Genomic DNA, 19,050 nt, shown 5'->3' with positions numbered 1-19,050 from the left:
TATACTGAGTTGTGCAGGATTACACAGTTCTTCCTACAGCGTTTGTGGCAAAATCCCAATACACTGGATAATGTGCTTATAAGGTCAGACATGCATCAATATAGCACTGTATTCGTTAGATAAAACACTAACGTGAAAACAAAGGGCAGCACACAGTGGACAATAAAGAGCGTCGGAGTCGATCTGCCTGGACAATAGACCTTTACTAAATTTGAATGTTGCACTCCCTGGGATCTTTTAGAGTTTAAGATCATCCACTCGACACATCCATCTGCCATCTGATCCAGAGGCGGTGACGGCCACTTAAGCCTTACATCCCTTCCAGCTTTGGGTTACGGCACGCTGAGTCTGCACAGACGCCTCTTTACCTTTCAGCTGTACTCTCCATTTTGCACTTTCTGCCCGAGCACGAACTTTACTATTCCCTACACTCGGGATAAGGGAATGCTTTCTTCCCCAAAATACAAGTTAAGAATCATCGGATTTCAGCAGCTAGGCTTTGGAGAGAGTGTTGCCTCAATCTTTTTCATACCTGAAAACACCAGCTCAAGCTGAACAAACCAAGAAAGCAAAACCATCTATTTTCGGCCACAGGATCTGACTCCTCATCCCCAAAAACATTTTTCAGCTTTTTTGTCAGACATTCACTCATGTTCTCACTGACTTCCACTGAAGTCAAGAGCATGTGTTGCACTTCTATTAGAAAGAAGTGAACATTCTCCTTAAAAACAAATACTCCAACGGTGCTGGGGCCTCAATGCGAGTAAGTGCTCCGTCTTTCGCACTGCAGCCCTGCACGGAAGCATTACAAGGTGGGCCCAGTGGCAGCTCCCCACACAGAGGATCGGGGTGGTGCCCCACCACCTGTGAGCCATCACGCATTGCCCCATATTTATTTTTATTTCTATATTTATAATTAGCACTACTTTTACTGCAGCCCGAGGAAGACACTTGATGTGAGTGATGTCACTATAAGTTAATGCACGTCACAGTAGAAGACGGGGTGGCCTTCAAGGCACAAAGCTGCAAAGTACCCAGATGAAAGGCGGCGGGCAGGGCCGCAGTGTGAAAGGGTTGTTTGGGGTGTATGTATTTTCATATAAACTGTCGGGTACAGCTGCTTTCAGTCGGGTATGGGGAGTTTGTAGGATTTCACTAGGTAGTATTACATGCAGACAAAAATGCACACACACACTCCCTCCCTCCCTCTCGGTTTGAAAGTCCTCGAAAATGGTGGTTGTTTTATATCTTACCTCACTTGGTATTCCTGCCAGTCTAGGTGCCGCTCTTTCCACTGCCCCTCAAGCCCCTCTCGTGCACCCTGCTTGTTGTGTAATGTATTTGACCCGCCTGATTGTTGGAAAATCTGAAGCTGCCTCGTGGCGATGCCCTGGCACTGGCTTTGCTGTGTTTGCACTGGGGGCAGCCTCCACAGACTGTCGTGTGAGTGACAGCATTAGGGGCGCACGAGTTTTAACATGGCCAATCGTGCAGTGGCTTTAATTTAAGCCACTGCGTGGTTCACCACTTCTTCTGCCTCTCGGCTCATCTTATATTTTGTTTACACACATTCTAGTCAGTGTGCACATATAATATATGGGAAGGAGGGCCGCGATGGTTTCCGACACCCCAAGGTTTAAAGCGAGTGAAGAACAACTCATGGTAAGAAGTCACACGCACAATCTGCGGCTTCAAGAGGTCATAACGAAATCATAGAAGATAAAGCACCCGCCTTTACCCTGCTCATCACATGGGTATATTATTTCACAATAAATTAACCAGTTGGGTGTGGGGTAGGAGGGTCATCTCTTGGAGGAGGGAAAAAAAGACAAAAGGAGACTCGATGCACAGAACACAAGAAAACCTTTCCTGGCATGAGAAAGAAACAGAGTAAGTCAGGCACGTACTTTCTAGACTATTCCTGCTTTTATCACGGGCACGGTGTGTGAAGACGGAGTGGAAGGATTCTGCCTCGACTGCTTCACATCTCACTCTTTCCTTGAAGTATTCTACTAGTTCAGATCCGTCAGAACTGCCTTTCATAACCTATCGCTTTTACGTTTGAAAATATGTTTTTTATTGAGACAAGACACCACTGAAATGCTGCAAACATACTGTGTGCCTCATCGCAGATTCAATTTGAGCCGTAGCTCATTCAACTAACCCTCGCACTCCGTCCACGCCCCACCTCACCCCCACAACATCCCTTCTTCTGGCTGAATGCGAGCTAAAACCAGTGAAGTCTCTCCTGCCATGAACTTTATATCGGGGTGCGTAGAACAATGATGTACCTGAGCATATACAAGTCAATCTAGCTCTGTACATAACCTACTTTGCACTGCCGGAAGGATTTAACCACTCCTCTGGAAAACAGACTGCTTAGCGTGTGGCACTCTCCTTTTCGTCATCTTCGAGAATGCTTGACCCAGCACAGCTGGAGTAAAGTTGGAGTTATGACGGATAGGTGTCATAGCTGCATTAAAGATGGGGTTATGGCGGATAGGTTGCATAGCTGGGGGAAAGTTGGGGTTATCATGGATAGGTGTCATAGATGGGGTAAAGTTGGGGTTATGACGGATAGGTGTTATTGATGGGGTAAAGTTGGGATTATGATGGATGGTTGTCATAGCTGGGGTAAAGTTGGGGTTATCATGGATAGATGTCATAGATGGGGTAAAGTTGGGGTTATGACGGATATGTGTCATAGATGGGGCAAAGTTGGGGTTATGACGGATAGGTGCTATTGATGGGGTAAAGTTGGGGTTATGACGGATAGGTGTCATAGATGGGGTAAAGTTGGGGTTATGACGGATAGGTGTCATAGATGTGGTAAATTTGGGGTTATGACGGATAGGTGTCATAGCTGGGGTAAAGTTGGGATTATCATGGATAAGTGTCAAGGGGGAATCGGAAAGTGGTCAATCCCAGTTTCCATCTACTTCATCTCAAGTCCTCGTCTGTGTGCCCACTAGGTCACTGACAAATGCACAAAACATGCATTTTTGGGCCTAAATCATTTGAGCATCCACAATACATTCCAAAGAGACCGTCCATCACCGTTCTGTTGATAATCACCCCTTTTTTTTACTATCTTGCAGAAATACCCAACCTTGGAAAATCTTTATTTGTGAAATCTAATGTCTCCAAATATTCAAACAAGCCCCTTTGGATCGAGGTGCTGCAATGAGCATTCTGGAGATTTTAACCCTCCTGTCCCTCCTCATACACAGGCCACTAGTTTCTTCTGAAAGGCCATTACTTTCTCTTTTAGGGTCGAGATTGGCATCCCCTAAAAGACAAAGAAGAGGTGTGTTAAAACATTAATTTTTATTGTGATTATATTCCCCATCTTCGAAAGAGGAATGGCACATCATCTCTCCAGGTCAGCAAGGATCTCTCCTTTTAAAGGTGGTCTTTTTGCTTTGAACATTTTGTCTAATCTAGGGTAATATTTATGGCAAGATAACGGATATGTCGCTCTGCTTATCGAAGAGGAAATTTAACCTGCACTCAACTAGTCTTCTCAAAAGGTATTCAGCAATTTGGATTTATCTGTGTTTATTCTGAATCAAGCTACTCCTCTCTCCAACACCTCCAAGTTATCACCGCCCATGATCTCTCAGACTCTGTAAGAGTGAAAAGTACATTGACCGCGAATACGCATATTTTACGCTGATCTCTCCCAAATGTTATGGGGCATCCCGTGCTGTTGCACCTAATGGTTCAAGAGACAGAGCAAATAAGAAAGGCAAAAGGGTAACACTGGCGGGTCCCCCCCTCTGCAGCTGTCTAACGTCTTGCTTGTTCCCATTCATCCGTACTCTTGCTACCAGGTCTTCATAACTAGTAATCACATAGCTGAAGCCTGGTATACCAAACCCCAATGTATTCATTGTCGTTTCCAGAAAGATACAACTGGCACTATCAAACACATGTTCAACATCAAGTGTAACAATAAAAGCTGGTATATTCTTTTTTCCAGCTCTTCTCTTAGATGGGTGGCTCTCAGAACATTAAGGTTTTGGCATTTCTTTATGAACCCAAATTGGTGTGCAGCAATGAGGCCTCTTATAGTTATCAAGCCTGTTTGATAGTATTTTGGTTAACAGTTTGGTGTCTAGATCAATGACAACCAGTCTACTTGATTTGCACTCCTCAGGATCATTGCCTGGTGTTAAAAGCAAAGTGATGTCAGGATCTCTCAACAATGGTGTGACTCTTGACTCCGGCCTAAACAAGTTAAAATATTCAGTCAGTACAGTCAGCACTATTTTCCCAGGGTTCTTCTGTTCAGCGTTGCTGAAAACCCATCTGAACCATTGCGTTCCTTCATTTTAAAGTTTTAATGACAAATTGAGCTTCTTCCTTTTCTATGGCCTATTCCAAATAAGCTTTTTGCTCTGTTAGGCAGAGAAGTGAGAATTTATGTAAATGTGCTTTTCCCTCCGCTTTGCCGTCCTGTTCCTTATCGTAAAGCTGCTGGTAGAAATGCAAGCAGGTTTCCCATTTGCCCTCATCACCATTTCTGATCTCTATCACTGTATTGTGAATTTGTGTCCCCTGTTCTGCCTGGTTTTAAGTTGTAGGGTCAGCAAACTACCCAGTTACTGCTTTTAGCATACTATTTGTGTTTTAGTCTTAGACACGGTGTCTCAGCTCTATTATTTTCAAATATAGTTAACTGCCCCTTGAAGCATTTTATTTGCCTTACTTTCCCTGGTGTAGTATGGGTTCTATTATATTTTTCTTGAACTTTTACTTGTTGCTCTCAAGTGTTTTGGGCATCCGTGTCTATCAAGATCCCTGTGATATAGGCATTCAGTGCATCCAGCTTCATGAATTACGAGGTGTCATCCCCTGTATGTATAGGAATTCTATCTCGGTGCAGAGTTCTGTAAGATTCACAGGCTCCGTAAGAAGGTATTTGTTGAGTTTCCATCTGCCAGCTGTCCATCTATGCACCATTTCACCTCCCACTCTACCAGCATCTGACAGGGTGAAAGCTCCCATCTTTTCCTTCCACACTCTTCCATGTTGTCTTTTAGCCATAAAAACATAATCAATACTTGTGCATGTTCTGTGGTAGATGGATAAGGTGTAGTCCCTTTTCATTCCTATGCACGTACGTCCAGGGATCCACTAGGCCGATTCCGATAAATGTTTTTTAGGGGTTTGCTGGTGTCTCTCTGAACCGTATCTTGGTTCTCACAACAGTCAAGGAAACCACCCCACACTAGACTTAGGTCTCTTCACACTAGAATGCTTCCTATTAGGAGTTGTGCAATGGACCACATGCACTGCATAGTATAGGGTTTCTGGTTTACCTAATGCTATTTAACTAGTTTATTGAGGAAAATATGCTCTAAAATACACCTTTTGCACTTATATTTTATAAACTCACAACCCTCTAGCCCTCATCCACACTGCCTCAATCCCCCACTTATCCTCCAATACTCACTGGGAATCAAGCTTTAGAGGGCTGGACTTCCCTCGTTGATCAAATTTGGGACGGGTGTTTAGGTGCCACGACTAAGAATCACTAGTAGCCACTGACCAGACAATCTTTTATGTGGGTACTATTCATGATTTAAGCACTGGTAAATACAAGTCATCTAGCTAGCAATCCTGGATCTAGAGGTGAGCACAGAGGAAAACGTTGTTTTTAGAGACATTTTGCAGCACGTTCAACAAGTGTATTTTAAAGGCCCCTTGAGAATCACGAGGTAAGGATTTGCTCGCTCAGAAATCTATGGTAAGTAAAGAGAAACCTGGAAAACCCTTCTCAGGAAATATATTAGGTTCAGACATCTGGTTCTTAATTTCATTCTTTTAAAATATCTTCATTTTGACAAATCCTGTTCCAGAAAATTTCCCTTTACCAGGAACTGCAGGAAGATGAATAGGTTACTGGTGGAAATGGCATCTCTGCTGGGTCACCCGAACGTTTTGCCTTCCTCCTCCTCTTTTTCTGACCTCATTTTTGCTGGTTTTAGGACTCTGCACACTTTACCACTGCAAATCAGTGCTAAAGTGCATATCCTCACTCCCTACAGACATGGTAACATTGGTTCATACCCAACTAGCACATTTGATTACTTTTAAGTCCATAGTAAAGTGCATTACATGTGCCCAGGATACGGTGTTACACCTGCACTCATCTGCATACTGAATGGGTCTTCCTGGGCTGGAAGGGTGGAGGGCCTGACATTTCAAAGGACAGTGGCCTGCCCTCACACAAGGGACAGCCTAACCCCCTACTGGGACCCTGGCAGACAGACCTGTACTGAAAGGGAATCTTGTGCACTTCAAAACCACTCTTTGCGATGAGAAAAACTGCCACACAGCCGAACCGGAATGACGCAGCCCGCCTTCCTGAGTGAAGATTGAAGCAGCACTTGCGTTGCGACCAGAAATTCAGTGCACAGCCATACCTGATCTACGCATTTCCGACCCGGAACAACGCAGCCCGACTTCCTGAGTGAAGAATCAACACAGCGCCTGCTGTGCGACAGAAAATTTGTCGCCATGTCTACCGGATTGACAACGCCTGTGACTTCGTCAAGAGAACCTCGCATCGCAGTGAGGACCCAAGACTGCGCGCCAGACATCGACGCAAAGCCACTTGCAGTGTGGAAAGAAAACGCATTGTCTGTGCCGCAACAGAAATTTCGACGCACACCTTAATTTTCCACGCATCTCCTCTTCTGCGGTCTCTGTGCGTGTAATTTTGACGCAAACCAGGCACTTTGTGCTCACAAGAGACAACTGTTGATTTTTTAGATTTAAGACTATTCCTAACATTGCAAACTCAATATTTCAACTTGTGCTTATTGAATCTTTATCGTTTTGACCTTAATTTAACTAGATAAATATCATATATTTTTCTAAACCTGTGTGGTGTATTTTTGTGTTTTTTTCCACTGTGTTATTGCATGAGTTATTGCACAAATACTTTACACATTGCCTTCTAAGATAAGTCTGACTGGTCAGTGCCAAGCTACCAGAGGGTGGGCACAGGATAATTTGGATTGTGTGTTAGTTACCCTGACTAGGATTGTGGCCCCTATTTGGACAAAGGTGAATACCTCTGCCAACTAGAGACCCCTTTTCTAACAGTTATGTTCACCAGCCTATGGTGAAGAACATGGAAAACACACTACTGTTTCCACTGTAAGCTCTACCTAGGTGTGCTTCAGAAACCTTTGATCATACAGGAAGCTGTTATGGCAATAATAAAATGCCTTTAAACAAAGAATACATCACTTCTAATTTAATAATCTGTCATTTCTAAAATATCAACGTAAACAGGCACAGAGAGACGAGAAATGTTAAATTAATTGCATTAAAGGGTGTCACTGGTAACATTTGTGGATATGTTACAAAAAATAAAAAGGTTCTTACCCATTTGTCCTGGATATAAACACAACATGTTGCTTTAAAACACAAACTGTGAAAATGACATATATGATAACACAAGGGTATTAAAACCAGAAGCAATATTCACATGCCATTATACACCATACCAAGTGTGCTGGAAGGAATGAAAATTACTTTACTCATAGGCTGCAACAGCCAACCAAACAGAATGCATTATTGTAAACACAGCCATACTGAAGCAATGGATGAATGCAACAATGGTGAATACGGTGCAGCACATAATGCAACGATGCTCCATGGCAGAATCCAGATGAGTTGCATGAATGAGTGGAGGAGAGCAGTCATGCCAGTTTAAGCACTAGATGGAACAAAATAATCGGCAGTGAGGTCTGTTCATCTATAATCCTTAGTTTCAGGGTAGGTCAAGTGGCAAAGGCCTGAGAGCTCACACAACCTTTAAATCTGTATGCTTGTAAAATCCTATATGAGTTATCCTCAAAGCTCTCTTGCCCTCAAACTAATATTCGGTGCATTTTAGACGTCATACACATAAATCACAATAATAACTTCAGCCAGCCAAATTACTTATAAAAAAAAACGGATTGTAATAAAAATAAATGCATAAAGAGACCTACTAAATATGATAAATGAGTAGTGGCCTTTTGCTTTGCTGTGTATGAGTACTTTAAACCTCATTCACCTTGAACCAGTGGGCTTCCAAGGGTACAGGTAGATTATTTTTCTATCCCACTATGAGAGCGACCCCTACAACAGCAACAAGCAGAGGCAATGCCAATAGGTCTGGCGTTATAAAAATGCTGTTTAAAGTAAATAGCATCAAAATAAATATGTATGTGTGTCAAAGCAAAGAATGTAGAATGATATTCGTGTAGGTTTAAAGGTGAGATGACAGCTACCCTGTCAGGTCACACCTAAAAGTCAATGTAGGATAAAGACCACCTTCCTCCCAACTGTGCTGCTTCAAGAGAAAAACAACATAAATATCTAGTTATCTAAGACACTTTAAAAGCATTCCAGTGTCATGTTTCTACCCTAGAAAGTTCAAGCTTAGGCAGCTGGATAAATAAAACGATCACAGCTGTGTAGAGGGGACGCACTTTTTTGTGGAAGCACACAACCTCTGCCCAACCAAAACATACTCCTGGCTCCCAACAAGTGTGTGGAGTCAAAGTCCCTCTCTAGTGAAAGCTGCATGGCAAGCCATACAAGTGAGTGTAATAACTATGCATTGAAGAATCTCAAACAACTACTAACTTCTGGACTAGGTGAACACTATTGCTCATAATGTCCATAACATTTCAAATTATCATGAAAGTAAGTTTCTGATGGGATGAATGCCCATGATCAGAGAGAATCACACTGTTCAGTTACTACCTTCCAGTGACAGGACCACAGAGCCTCTAGAGAAGAGGCATTAAAAAGATACAAGAAACTGTACTGCTCATGCCGGCACAAACATCCAGGTGTTGCTGCTGTGTAGAGGCACATGACAATTTTCGACTCTTCTACTCAAACTAATGAAAAGTAACAATCATACCTTGAGGCCTGGAAATAATGGGGACCCACAGATAGCTGGAAATTGTACCTCTGGGAATAATTATTAAGTGGTTAGTTTTCATACGCATTGAAGCACCATGACCACACACAAGGAAGAAGTTGAGCAAAGTTAATTATAAAGACAGTCTGTAAACCTGCTAAATTATAGTGGGATTCAGCATCAGCAGATACATCTGGGTCAGGTTTACCTTCCAAATCGTATATGCGTAAAAGTCAGTGGAAGGCAAAAGCAAAACAAATATTAAACCCTAATTCAAGTTTCAAATTAACCTAAAAATGCTAAACTTTTCTCAGTTTGAGTTAATAAAGTTTTTTGTTAGCAACCAACTGGGTTTCAGCACTGAATAAGACACTGTCCTATAAACTAATGGAGAATTGTAGATGCTGGACCTTGTCCATCTATTTATAAGCCTCTATTTATAAGCCTGGCCTTCGGAACACAAATGTTTGTCACTTCTTTCTGCAGTTCTCGTTTCTTAAAGGCTAGTTCAGGGAATGTTGCTGGATACCACCATTTTTGGCAGCCTGATCAGCTCAGTTGTAACAGGCTCTCACTTCAAGTCGAAAAGTTTAAGGAAAGATTTTCTCTACATCCACCCACATGCCTAAGTGAATGATGGTGTCAGGCATCCAATGGTGCTCAAAGTTTCTCTGCTTTTCCAAGGATTATTCAGGATTCATACTCTGCAGTATGCTGAAGATGCATTATACAGCCTGGAGGATGGTCAGAATCGAAAAGAAAAGATATCTATTTTCTACCTTCCTTTATCAACTGCTTTTGCAGAGGGTAAACCATCCAAGTAGGTACCAAACCCTCAGCTTGACTTGCAGGTGCCATTGTCCAGGGCTGCTCTGCATAACAATACGATGCCTCCTATATCACTTCCATGAATTGACAGTCACTTGATTGTGCGGTCCCCAAAAGAGTGCAACAGTGGAGGGGGTCTGTATATTCTAGCTGCTAAGTGCATTGCTATGGTTTGCCCTGCTAAGAAATGCTGGCTCGTTAACAATTATCCTATATACGAAGGTGATAATCCATGTTGCACCAGTAATTGTTAGTTTGAATGTGTCACCTTTTAATTATCACTATCCCCATATAGCCACACCCTTACATGTATGAAAAACTGTATTAAAAACAAATGAGTAGAGCTGAAGAAGAATCTTGAAAATGTAAAATTGTAAAATGTCCTTTCGGTCACCACAGCAGAATGACTGCTACTGCTATTTGCCTTAGCAAGATACTATCTGCCTGCAAATCCGACCAGAACACAATGAAAATGGGTGTGGATTGAGGGACAATGTTTAAAAATTCTTCTTCAGACTCAGACGAAGATTCACCATCTACGACAAGAATTACTGGGATTGATCTCTCCTGGGACCTTTCCTTCATGTCACTGTCTGGAGAAGAAGCAGCTGGTACAGGTCTCAGAACATGAACCAACAGTCTTTTGACAAAGCCAAATTCAATGAAGACTTTGGGTGGGAACCCTTATTCAGCAGTCTAGATCGGACAAGGAGAGCCGGTCTTCGAAAGGCAAACTCTTGGGGCACTACTCAAATTGTCCAAGAGATATGTGCTTCTTTGCCAATGCCCTCTCTTGTCCTTTTCACCCAGAGGCAGGACAAACATATAGTAGCAATGTCAATGCTCATTTCCCTCTGTCATCACAAGAGCCAATAAAATCAATTCATTCCATTGTGTTCACTACTAGTGTATTGAACAAACTTCACAAATAAGGCAATGTATTTCTAACCAAGGTATATCTAGGACACAATAGGCTTAAAACTCGGAAAAGGGTCATGTGTTTGCTGGGCCACAGGATTTAATCTGCACCTCAGTGATGAGGCCAAAAAAAGGCCAATACCAGCATGTGGTTGTTCTGGTCCCACTCAAAAGAGAAATGGCCTGGCAGTTCAAGTTATGCTTTTCCTACAGAAGCAGGACCACAGCCCAGCTGGGAAAACACGGTCCCTCTACAATGGCAAATTAAGCAAATAACAAAGTAAAATCAAACAGCCCAGCATATACTAATTCAAGAATTGCACCAATCATTTTTTGCACTGCTAAGTGAGATGACCCAAGTGCAACTGGTATGCCTATGTGTGGCTCCCATGTTTACTGTGCATCAAATTGCACCTCACAGAAGAGAACCAGCTATGCTGAAAATGGTCTGGTATTAGTTCTATTCTTGTTCAGAGAGGACATGCCCTAGCAATAAGAGCTGGACTGCTCAGTTTGAAGCAGGACCAAGTCTGTTTTTTTATAATGTCAGTTTCTGGCCATTGTGGCACAATGAGCAAAATAAAATAGACTGGGATATTACTCAGAGTGATTATCACTCAAAAGCTTTTCTCAATCTTAAATGTAAGGGAAGCTTGCTAACAAATAGCACTGAGAAATGGATGGAAATAAACTTCAACTGTACGTCGCTCACCAAACCATCAGCAAGAAACAGCATTGAAGTGTAAAATGTCAGCACAAACAATAAAAAGGAAATAAATGGCCCCAAAGAATGGGCGAAGAGCGATCAATGGGGATCAAAGCACTTCCAGTATTCACCAGTGAAAAATAATAAAAGTGGGCATAATGATATCCATTGGCATAACAAAGACATCTGATGTGTTGGGCATTTTTCATTTAGACCAGAATGTAAAGACTGAAGGGTGTGAATCCACTCGCAGTACCTCAAAGACTAGAATTTCACATCAACGGGGAGAATCAGTGAAACTATCTGCTTGAGTGGCATAGCCGCAACCCAAAGCCTGATGAGGAGTGGAGGCAGGACATAGCTCAGATATGCCCAGCATACACTAGGCTGTGTGGCAAAAATGTTTCAAAGCAGTATTAAAATATTTGAAAAAACGTGGTTGAAATATGTACACCTGGAGCAATTAGTGAAACCGCGATCAAGGCTTCTTTAGCGGTATACAATATGCAATATGAGATCATGAAAATGTGGACAGTTGCAGGCTTGACGTGTTTTAATTGGACAGCAATAGAAAAAGATCTAAGGGTCCATAAGGAACTGCAAAAGGGAATTCTATGAAGTCTTATTTAGGACTGTAATGGGTTTATCAAAAACGAGATGCATTAAGATTATCTGCAGTATAGTACTCAGAAACAAAATAGTATACGTTGGCAATGGTCATAATTTTAGTTAAATACTAATCTAAACTTAAGTATGTACAATGTAAGATGAGGTACATGTACTTGAAAGGCGCCGAGGGAACAGGTAGTGGAACTTTTCATGAGTTGTAAGGGGACTAAAATCTAGGGGAAAAAACAGTGGCACAGCAGATCACCACTAATATCAACTCTAACTGCTGGACACACAGTAAAGTATGTACTTTAATCAAAATAAGGCCTTAACTGCAAATTTGGAATTGAAATAAACCACAACTCAATGACACTGGAGATTTTAAAAACCAGCTGAGTAAAGTCTCGTTTGCAGTATTTGTCAGTACATCAAACTAAGAAAAAAGATACATATTTGCCTTACTGATAAGGAACTAAAATGCTTTTGTATTTTCAAAAACCTTACATAAGCTGTCTAGAATGAAGAATTACTTGTAAACCAATTATGTTCCTAAAATATAGTCACTTCCTGATTGGGCCACAATTTGAGGATATATCTGATAGGGTATATCCACTAAATGCATGTTTCATTATTTTGAGAAAACAGCTAAGGTTTATAGATGAGCTTGACTCACAGCCTTTGTTAAGCAGTTTAACACATGCAGACAGATATCTGTACTGAAAGAACTTCTGAAGAATAAATGTATGTGGGGAAAACAGTAAGGATCTTACTTTTTTCTTTGAACTTCTTTTTAAAATTGTCATCTGTGCAGGAAAATCCATCAATTTCATAATTAGCAAAAAGAATTGCAAAATGAAAGCTTTTTATCAATATACTCTACAACATTGATCTCTTGTGAATCCCAAGCATATATTTAATCATAAACGTCTCCATTAGAAAAGTGACCAGCCTGCATAGTTCAGATCTGTAGGTTTAGAGTTGGAGAGAGGTGTACAGACATTTGAAACATGACTTACCTGGGAATACGGGGTGGAAGAAGGCATGTATGCCACAAAAAACAGCTAAGTTGCTGTCAAGACAAGCCACCTCACCAGCCAGTGAGGACTGACAGCTCTCCACTGGCTGTATGAGTTGAAGTGGGGTATATTTAGGATATGCTTGGGCACTTAGAGGGTGGGGGGGAATTTTCAAAATGGAGAAAAAGCTCATAGTCACCCACATCTAACTTATGATCCTTATGTGTTCTAACATCACACAATTATTTGTACTGGATGCAGGCTTCTGATGGCCATGTAGTGGTTCTGAGCAATGGAGATGTAGCAAGATGGCTCTAAAATCCATATAATGAAGTAGGATAAACGCAGGCACAATAGGTTATGCTATTTTGCATTTGAATAGCACCAACAACTATTTGTTATGGCAGGCCATCAATACATTTGAGAGATAATTTTTCACAGTGTATTTAGTTTTGGTGATGTTTGGGTTTTTGTGGTTAGTAGAATGTTTGTTCAATTTACATTTTGAAATGCTTAAGAGAGTGGCAAGGAGAGAGAGAGAGAGAGAGAGAGAGAGAGAGAGAGAGAGAGAGAGAGAGAGAGAGAGAGAGAGAGAGAGAGAGAGAGAGAGAGAGAGAGAGAGAGAGAGAGAGAGAGAGAGAGAGAGAGAGAGAGAGAGAGAGAGAGAGAGAGAGAGAGAGAGAGAGAGAGAGAGAGAGAAAAAAAAAAAAAAAAAAAAAAAAAAGAAAGTGTTGCTTGCTCTCTAAGGACTTTCCATATTTTCTTTCAACTGGGCGTGGACTGTCTATTGCCAAAAGGTTAGAACATAGCATATTTTTTATATATGCATCACAATTCTGGTCAATGTGTTTTGATGCTATGTTGTGTTGAGGTATATTTATGCTAGCATCATGTGCATGTTTTTATGAGAAACAGTAGTGTGGGGTGTGGCAACACCATTGATTCAGCTGTGATTTACCAACTTTGGAGCCTAGTTTTGCGAATTATGGTCAGAGGGTTCTTACTCCTGTGCAATCTGTGTGTATGACCATGCAAGTAGGATTGTAACAAAAGTGTGTGGTAGGTGCTACTTGATGTCTAAAGAAGCCCAAATATGGTATATCAGAAGGGTATTAAATGCATGCTTTACTGATTGCCTAGCAGGTACTAATTCAGATAATGTGTGGTGAATGTCAGGTTGGGTGGAATGAGCATGCTGACAGCTGTTCTCTAAACTAGCTTTTGTCTATGCATGTGTGGTGTTAAACAGTTTCCTGGAGTAGCCTCCTACTCTGCTCCATCATGGTGTACTCACTGCCATCTTCATCAAGAACAACAACAAATGACCTGTACCCACTGCGTGGCACACAGGGCTCCGATACCCAGGGTCTGGAAAATCCTGCCTCATTTACCCCAAAGTCTGTTAGACACCTCCTGCAACGAACATGGCCACCATCCTGTGACACAAGAACTACTCACTGTTGCAAATCCACCTAAGTGCAAAGCAACTCTCATCAACCACCTCACCACACTGGGTTGTATGTTTTCAGAAGGTCACTTCATTTGAATCGGAAAAAAACTCAAAGCCTCGACACTATGTTTTAGATGTCCCCTTTGTTGTAGATTATGTGCAATGTGCATTTTCTGAGCCTCAGTAGCAACCATCAGAGTGCAAATCACTGTTAATGCTCTTTTCCTCACCTTAACTTTAACGTTATTGTCACCCGCTTGTATAATGCCACATAGAGGTAGGCCCTGCTGGTGGTGCCATTATAAGGGGATAAATGGTGCGTGAAGTTGGGGATGCAGATGACAGATGAGGATTGGAGTCACCGCTGTGCACAAACCGGGGCCTTATTGCCTAACAGTGGATTATAAAATTATTATTTTTAAATATCCCCACATAACCTACCACATCACACTAAGCCTAGCACAATGTGGTCTGTTTGCAGATTCCAAATGCAGATGTTGTTGTCCTGCTGAGTCAGAATTTTTGCTTAAATAAATATATATAATAAATATTGGGATACAGTGTTGGAGTCACTACATGTGATACTTGGTACACTAATTGGGTTAGACCCTCAGATGGCCCTGCTTTGATTGGTCAGAGATATACGGAGTGTAGGGTGGTTCGTAAAGTCACTGCATTAGTCCTCGTGATGGCCAAGCAGGAAGAGGCTAAACACCAGGAATGTCCTGACCCATAGGAGAACAAACAATTAATTAATTTAAAATAAACAGTAGGAACACTGAGAAATCACTCCTGTAGGCCTGAAGGCCCAAGGACATTTGGCGGCAACTATGCTCATTACTTCTCAACTCTAACGAGGATTAATAGCATGGATTTGCATGCCCTTATTTTATGCTCTTTGCGTTAAGTTGCGTACACTTACGATTGATTTGTCATGCACAGCTAATATTGACTTCTGTATTTGTGACAATCTCCTGCCCAGAAAATTCTTCTCCTATTGGATACTAAAAGTAAAGCACCTGCACACCGTAATTCTGCATGTCAGGACAACTACACTAGATCTACAGGTATCCTCGTCATATTACAAAGCACTGGGAAAATGTACATTTAAAAAAACTCTCATTCATGCAAGAACTCCCAAGTAGGCAGCAAAGCCCAGCAGCAAACACTCAATCGCTGAAAGCAACAGAGCAGAATGACCAGTACAAGCAGCCCATGCATGTCACACAGCACCAAACCACCATAACCCTAAAGATTTAATTTGTAGCTACGGTGGAGGGGAAGATGTGATCACTTTGGCGTGAAGAGGTTTTTGGCCATGGATCAATGTATGCGATGTGGAGAAACTGGCAGTTTCAATGAAGCTCACCAATGCCAGCAGGCAATGAAACAGACCCATGCATGAATATATAAAGAAAGTTTTGATTCAATCCGAGCAGACCCCCAAACAGATTAATAATTTAAGATGCTGAGAAACTGTTGAATGCGAACTGTAAGGCACCCATACATGGGATTCACTACAGTATGAATCAATAAGAGAAAACACATGATCTTCAAACACCCTAATATCCCTTCCACTCCTAAAGAAGTCCACAGAAATATGTCATGGTTTGCTGGAAGGTACATCAACTTCCATCAGGTGTTCATATTGTTGGTGATGCTGATCCTCATACATGAGATAGAATAGGTGTCCATAAGTAGAAAAAAGCATTTGCAATGCAATAGGGTCTCGCATTTCTCCGAGTTACAGCTATTAGCAGTTGTAAACTCCCAACCAGACTTTTCTTGCCACATTAAATGCACAAAAAGTCCACGATCGCGCTGCTACAGTTCACTCGTAGTGAAACCTATTGGCAAAAGTGCAATTATCTACGTAACCGGCAAAAGTGCAATTAACTATGTAACAGGGTCAATGTCATGCAAAGCGCTGGACTTCTGCCAAGCGAGATCGCGTTGCGAAAAAAAGATAAAAGGTAGTCGACAAACCTGACGGGAAACAGCAAGCCTTGCATGTTTTCAGTACTTGGTCGCTGCGCTCGAGGAGGGCTAACCACCGGAAAAGGCATTACTTATGCATGCCTTCCACTAATGAAAGCAAGCAGATTTTGAAAGGCAAGCCCACGAACCAATGAAAGACACAGACGTGACATGGACGGGGCTCCGAGCCCTTTTCGATCTACTAAAGCTTCTCGCATGCCACGCAGGATCGACCCTAAAAAGGCAGTGGCTAGGTGAAGAATGCTGCTGCTATTCCAAAGACCAAAAATATACCCCCAGAAAAGAAACATACTATATTACCGGTATATAAATGGGCCCTGTGAAATGAGGCATATCGAAGAACAGAGGTTTGGAATGGCTCATGCCAAAAGTCACCAACAGACCAAATCTGTGTTCCTTAAATTCTTGTACAGACTGATTTGTGACCACTGCACACCATCTCACCTCATTTATATTATCAAACTCACATCATGACAAAGACTGAATCCTGGGCCTGCGAGTCTCCTGTGAACATATACTAAATGTGTGAATACTATCTTCATGTGGGTTAGGTTACATTTTGGATACCAAGCATAAATGTAGTTTCCGCTAGTAGCATCAGAAATAGACAACCTGTTCACTACATTTCTGCATTAACTGATTTTTAACCTAGTGTAGTTGGATGATGGTTTCTTGTGCCTCGAGTGAGGAGTTTACATTAGAATGTACTAGACAAAAACACTCTGCAAATAAATGTGAAAAAATGCAAACCAGCCTCTCCCAGTCATCAATATGAAAAAAGCTCAAACTCCTACTACATACGTGCCAAAATCAGTAAAACAAGGATGGGGTTATTTGGGGGGCTACCATATACTATTTCTCCATCCCTCTTCTGCTGTTCTGTATTTCATCAGAATAAGTGAAATCAACAAGAATGGAACAGCTAGTGTAAGGCAGGAAGCAATCACTACACGTTAGTCAAACATCCAACATCATTAAAGCAATTCTGTTCATCTCTCGAGTGGGGTGTCTGGCAACCCACCCCTACAAGGCTTTCATTAAAATGCTCATTACATAATGGCACCTGCACTATGGCAGGTGGAGGCCATCACATGTTGATCATGAGGATATAAAGTTTTGACTTGGGCTTTGTTGGCACTACACACATTATGCAGGCAGGCAAGCATACCTTGCCTTCTCTTATACAGAGGTCTGTTTGCCCTGAGGTGCAGAAGGAAATAACTTAAGGGTTTGCAACAGCAAAGGAGGAGTTCAGCAAAATACTTTGCATTTAGTTTACAGAAATTTATATTGTGTTTTCAAACTCTCACCGCCACTCTTTAGTGGCCAGAGAGTCTGAACACCAGACTCTACTTTGGGTAAGTGGTTTTAGCTATTGCTTTCAGACAGCTGAGTCACTGTGCTGTACAGAACAGCACTCCACATTCCATCCCAACATAATACAACACGGATGGATTTAGCTATATAAACCAAATGCAGCGAGCAATTGGGATCCCAGCAGTGCACACAGGAGAGATCCTTTCACAACACATTGAACAATTCTAGTATCAATGATCAAGGTTGTTTTTTTGTTTTGATTTTTACAGGTGGTATGTCAGCAGGTGTAGGTGTGTTGCGCATTACCCTTGTACATTCTAAATAATCAATTCATGGTCACTCACATTCTGGGTGTTAACAGGAGGAACCGGGAGATTCTAGAGAAGTGTCCTCCTAGATTAAATGTTGTCAGCACAGTTTGCTAATTGAGTAAGAACAGCTTTGCAAGGACACTGGGTCTGTACCATTCACTAACTAACTAAAGTCAGTGGCATTTGAAATATATATAAAGTTTGGTATAAATTAAAGAGTGGCAGGGAACCGTAGGCCCCTAAAGTTGGAGTACATAGTGAGAAGATCACTTAAGTGATGCTTTCCTCGATTAACTATGTTAATATAAAACCATTAAGCAAATTCAAAAGAACTTTGAATATTTGGGACTTGCCACTGCTCTAGCAAGATACAGCGATGGTCTGGGATGATTTCAAAATCATGTTGACTTAAGCATAATCTCACAACTATTTCAGATTACAACAGATCTAGGAGTAGGAATCTAAGAGTTTCCCATATTCAAGGCTGATGTCCTGTGCAAACGTCATAAGTGACAGGGCTAGCAGAATCAGGTAAGCTTATCTTAAATAGAAGGCTCACTGTCACTGGAAGCATGAGTTGCTAAACAGAAAAACAGTCTGGACAATACCCAAAATGGTAAAAACACAATACTGCGGCTAATTTATTGTTATTAAATAGATGAATCGCAAAGCCATACTACAGAAATGAAAATCATTCCTGTAGAGAGAAGGAAAGTACTGTTTTGGGGCTTACAAAAGTAAACAGACCACTCACTGCATAAGACTACAGGATTTATACCCTAAGTTGAAATATGTAATGACTTTTAGGCCAAGTAAAATGACACAGTGACCAGGTATAGCATCACTTTAAAATCTAACTTACTCAGTGAGGAGATAAATTAACTGTTGTACCAAAATGTGAGGATAAGAGAAAAGAAGGAAATAAAATATTGGCAGAAACAATGAGAGTGTGCAGTCAGCTA

At 41.5% G+C, this 19,050-nt stretch overlaps 1 protein-coding gene across 9 annotated transcripts in view; it reads right to left on the bottom strand.

Annotated features, from left to right (window-relative positions):
• PPFIBP1 (PPFIA binding protein 1) overlaps positions 1 to 19,050 on the bottom strand; it is a 736,231-nt gene that overhangs the window by 449,602 nt on the left and 267,579 nt on the right. For 5 of the 9 annotated variants that reach the window (XM_069228637.1, XM_069228638.1, XM_069228632.1 and 2 more), the window contains exon 9: positions 12,767 to 12,799. The exons of the other annotated variants lie outside the window; for them this stretch is intronic. In XM_069228637.1, coding sequence (XP_069084738.1) covers positions 12,767 to 12,799 — 33 coding nt within the window. The remainder of the gene's footprint in view (positions 1 to 12,766; positions 12,800 to 19,050) is intronic. 9 annotated transcript variants of the gene reach the window in all.

Source organism: Pleurodeles waltl, chromosome 4_1, assembly GCF_031143425.1.
Source record: "Pleurodeles waltl isolate 20211129_DDA chromosome 4_1, aPleWal1.hap1.20221129, whole genome shotgun sequence".
Lineage (NCBI taxonomy): Eukaryota > Metazoa > Chordata > Amphibia > Caudata > Salamandridae > Pleurodeles > Pleurodeles waltl.
The sequence above is the reverse complement of the archived record's forward strand: the minus strand, read 5'-3'. Positions and strand labels throughout refer to the sequence as shown.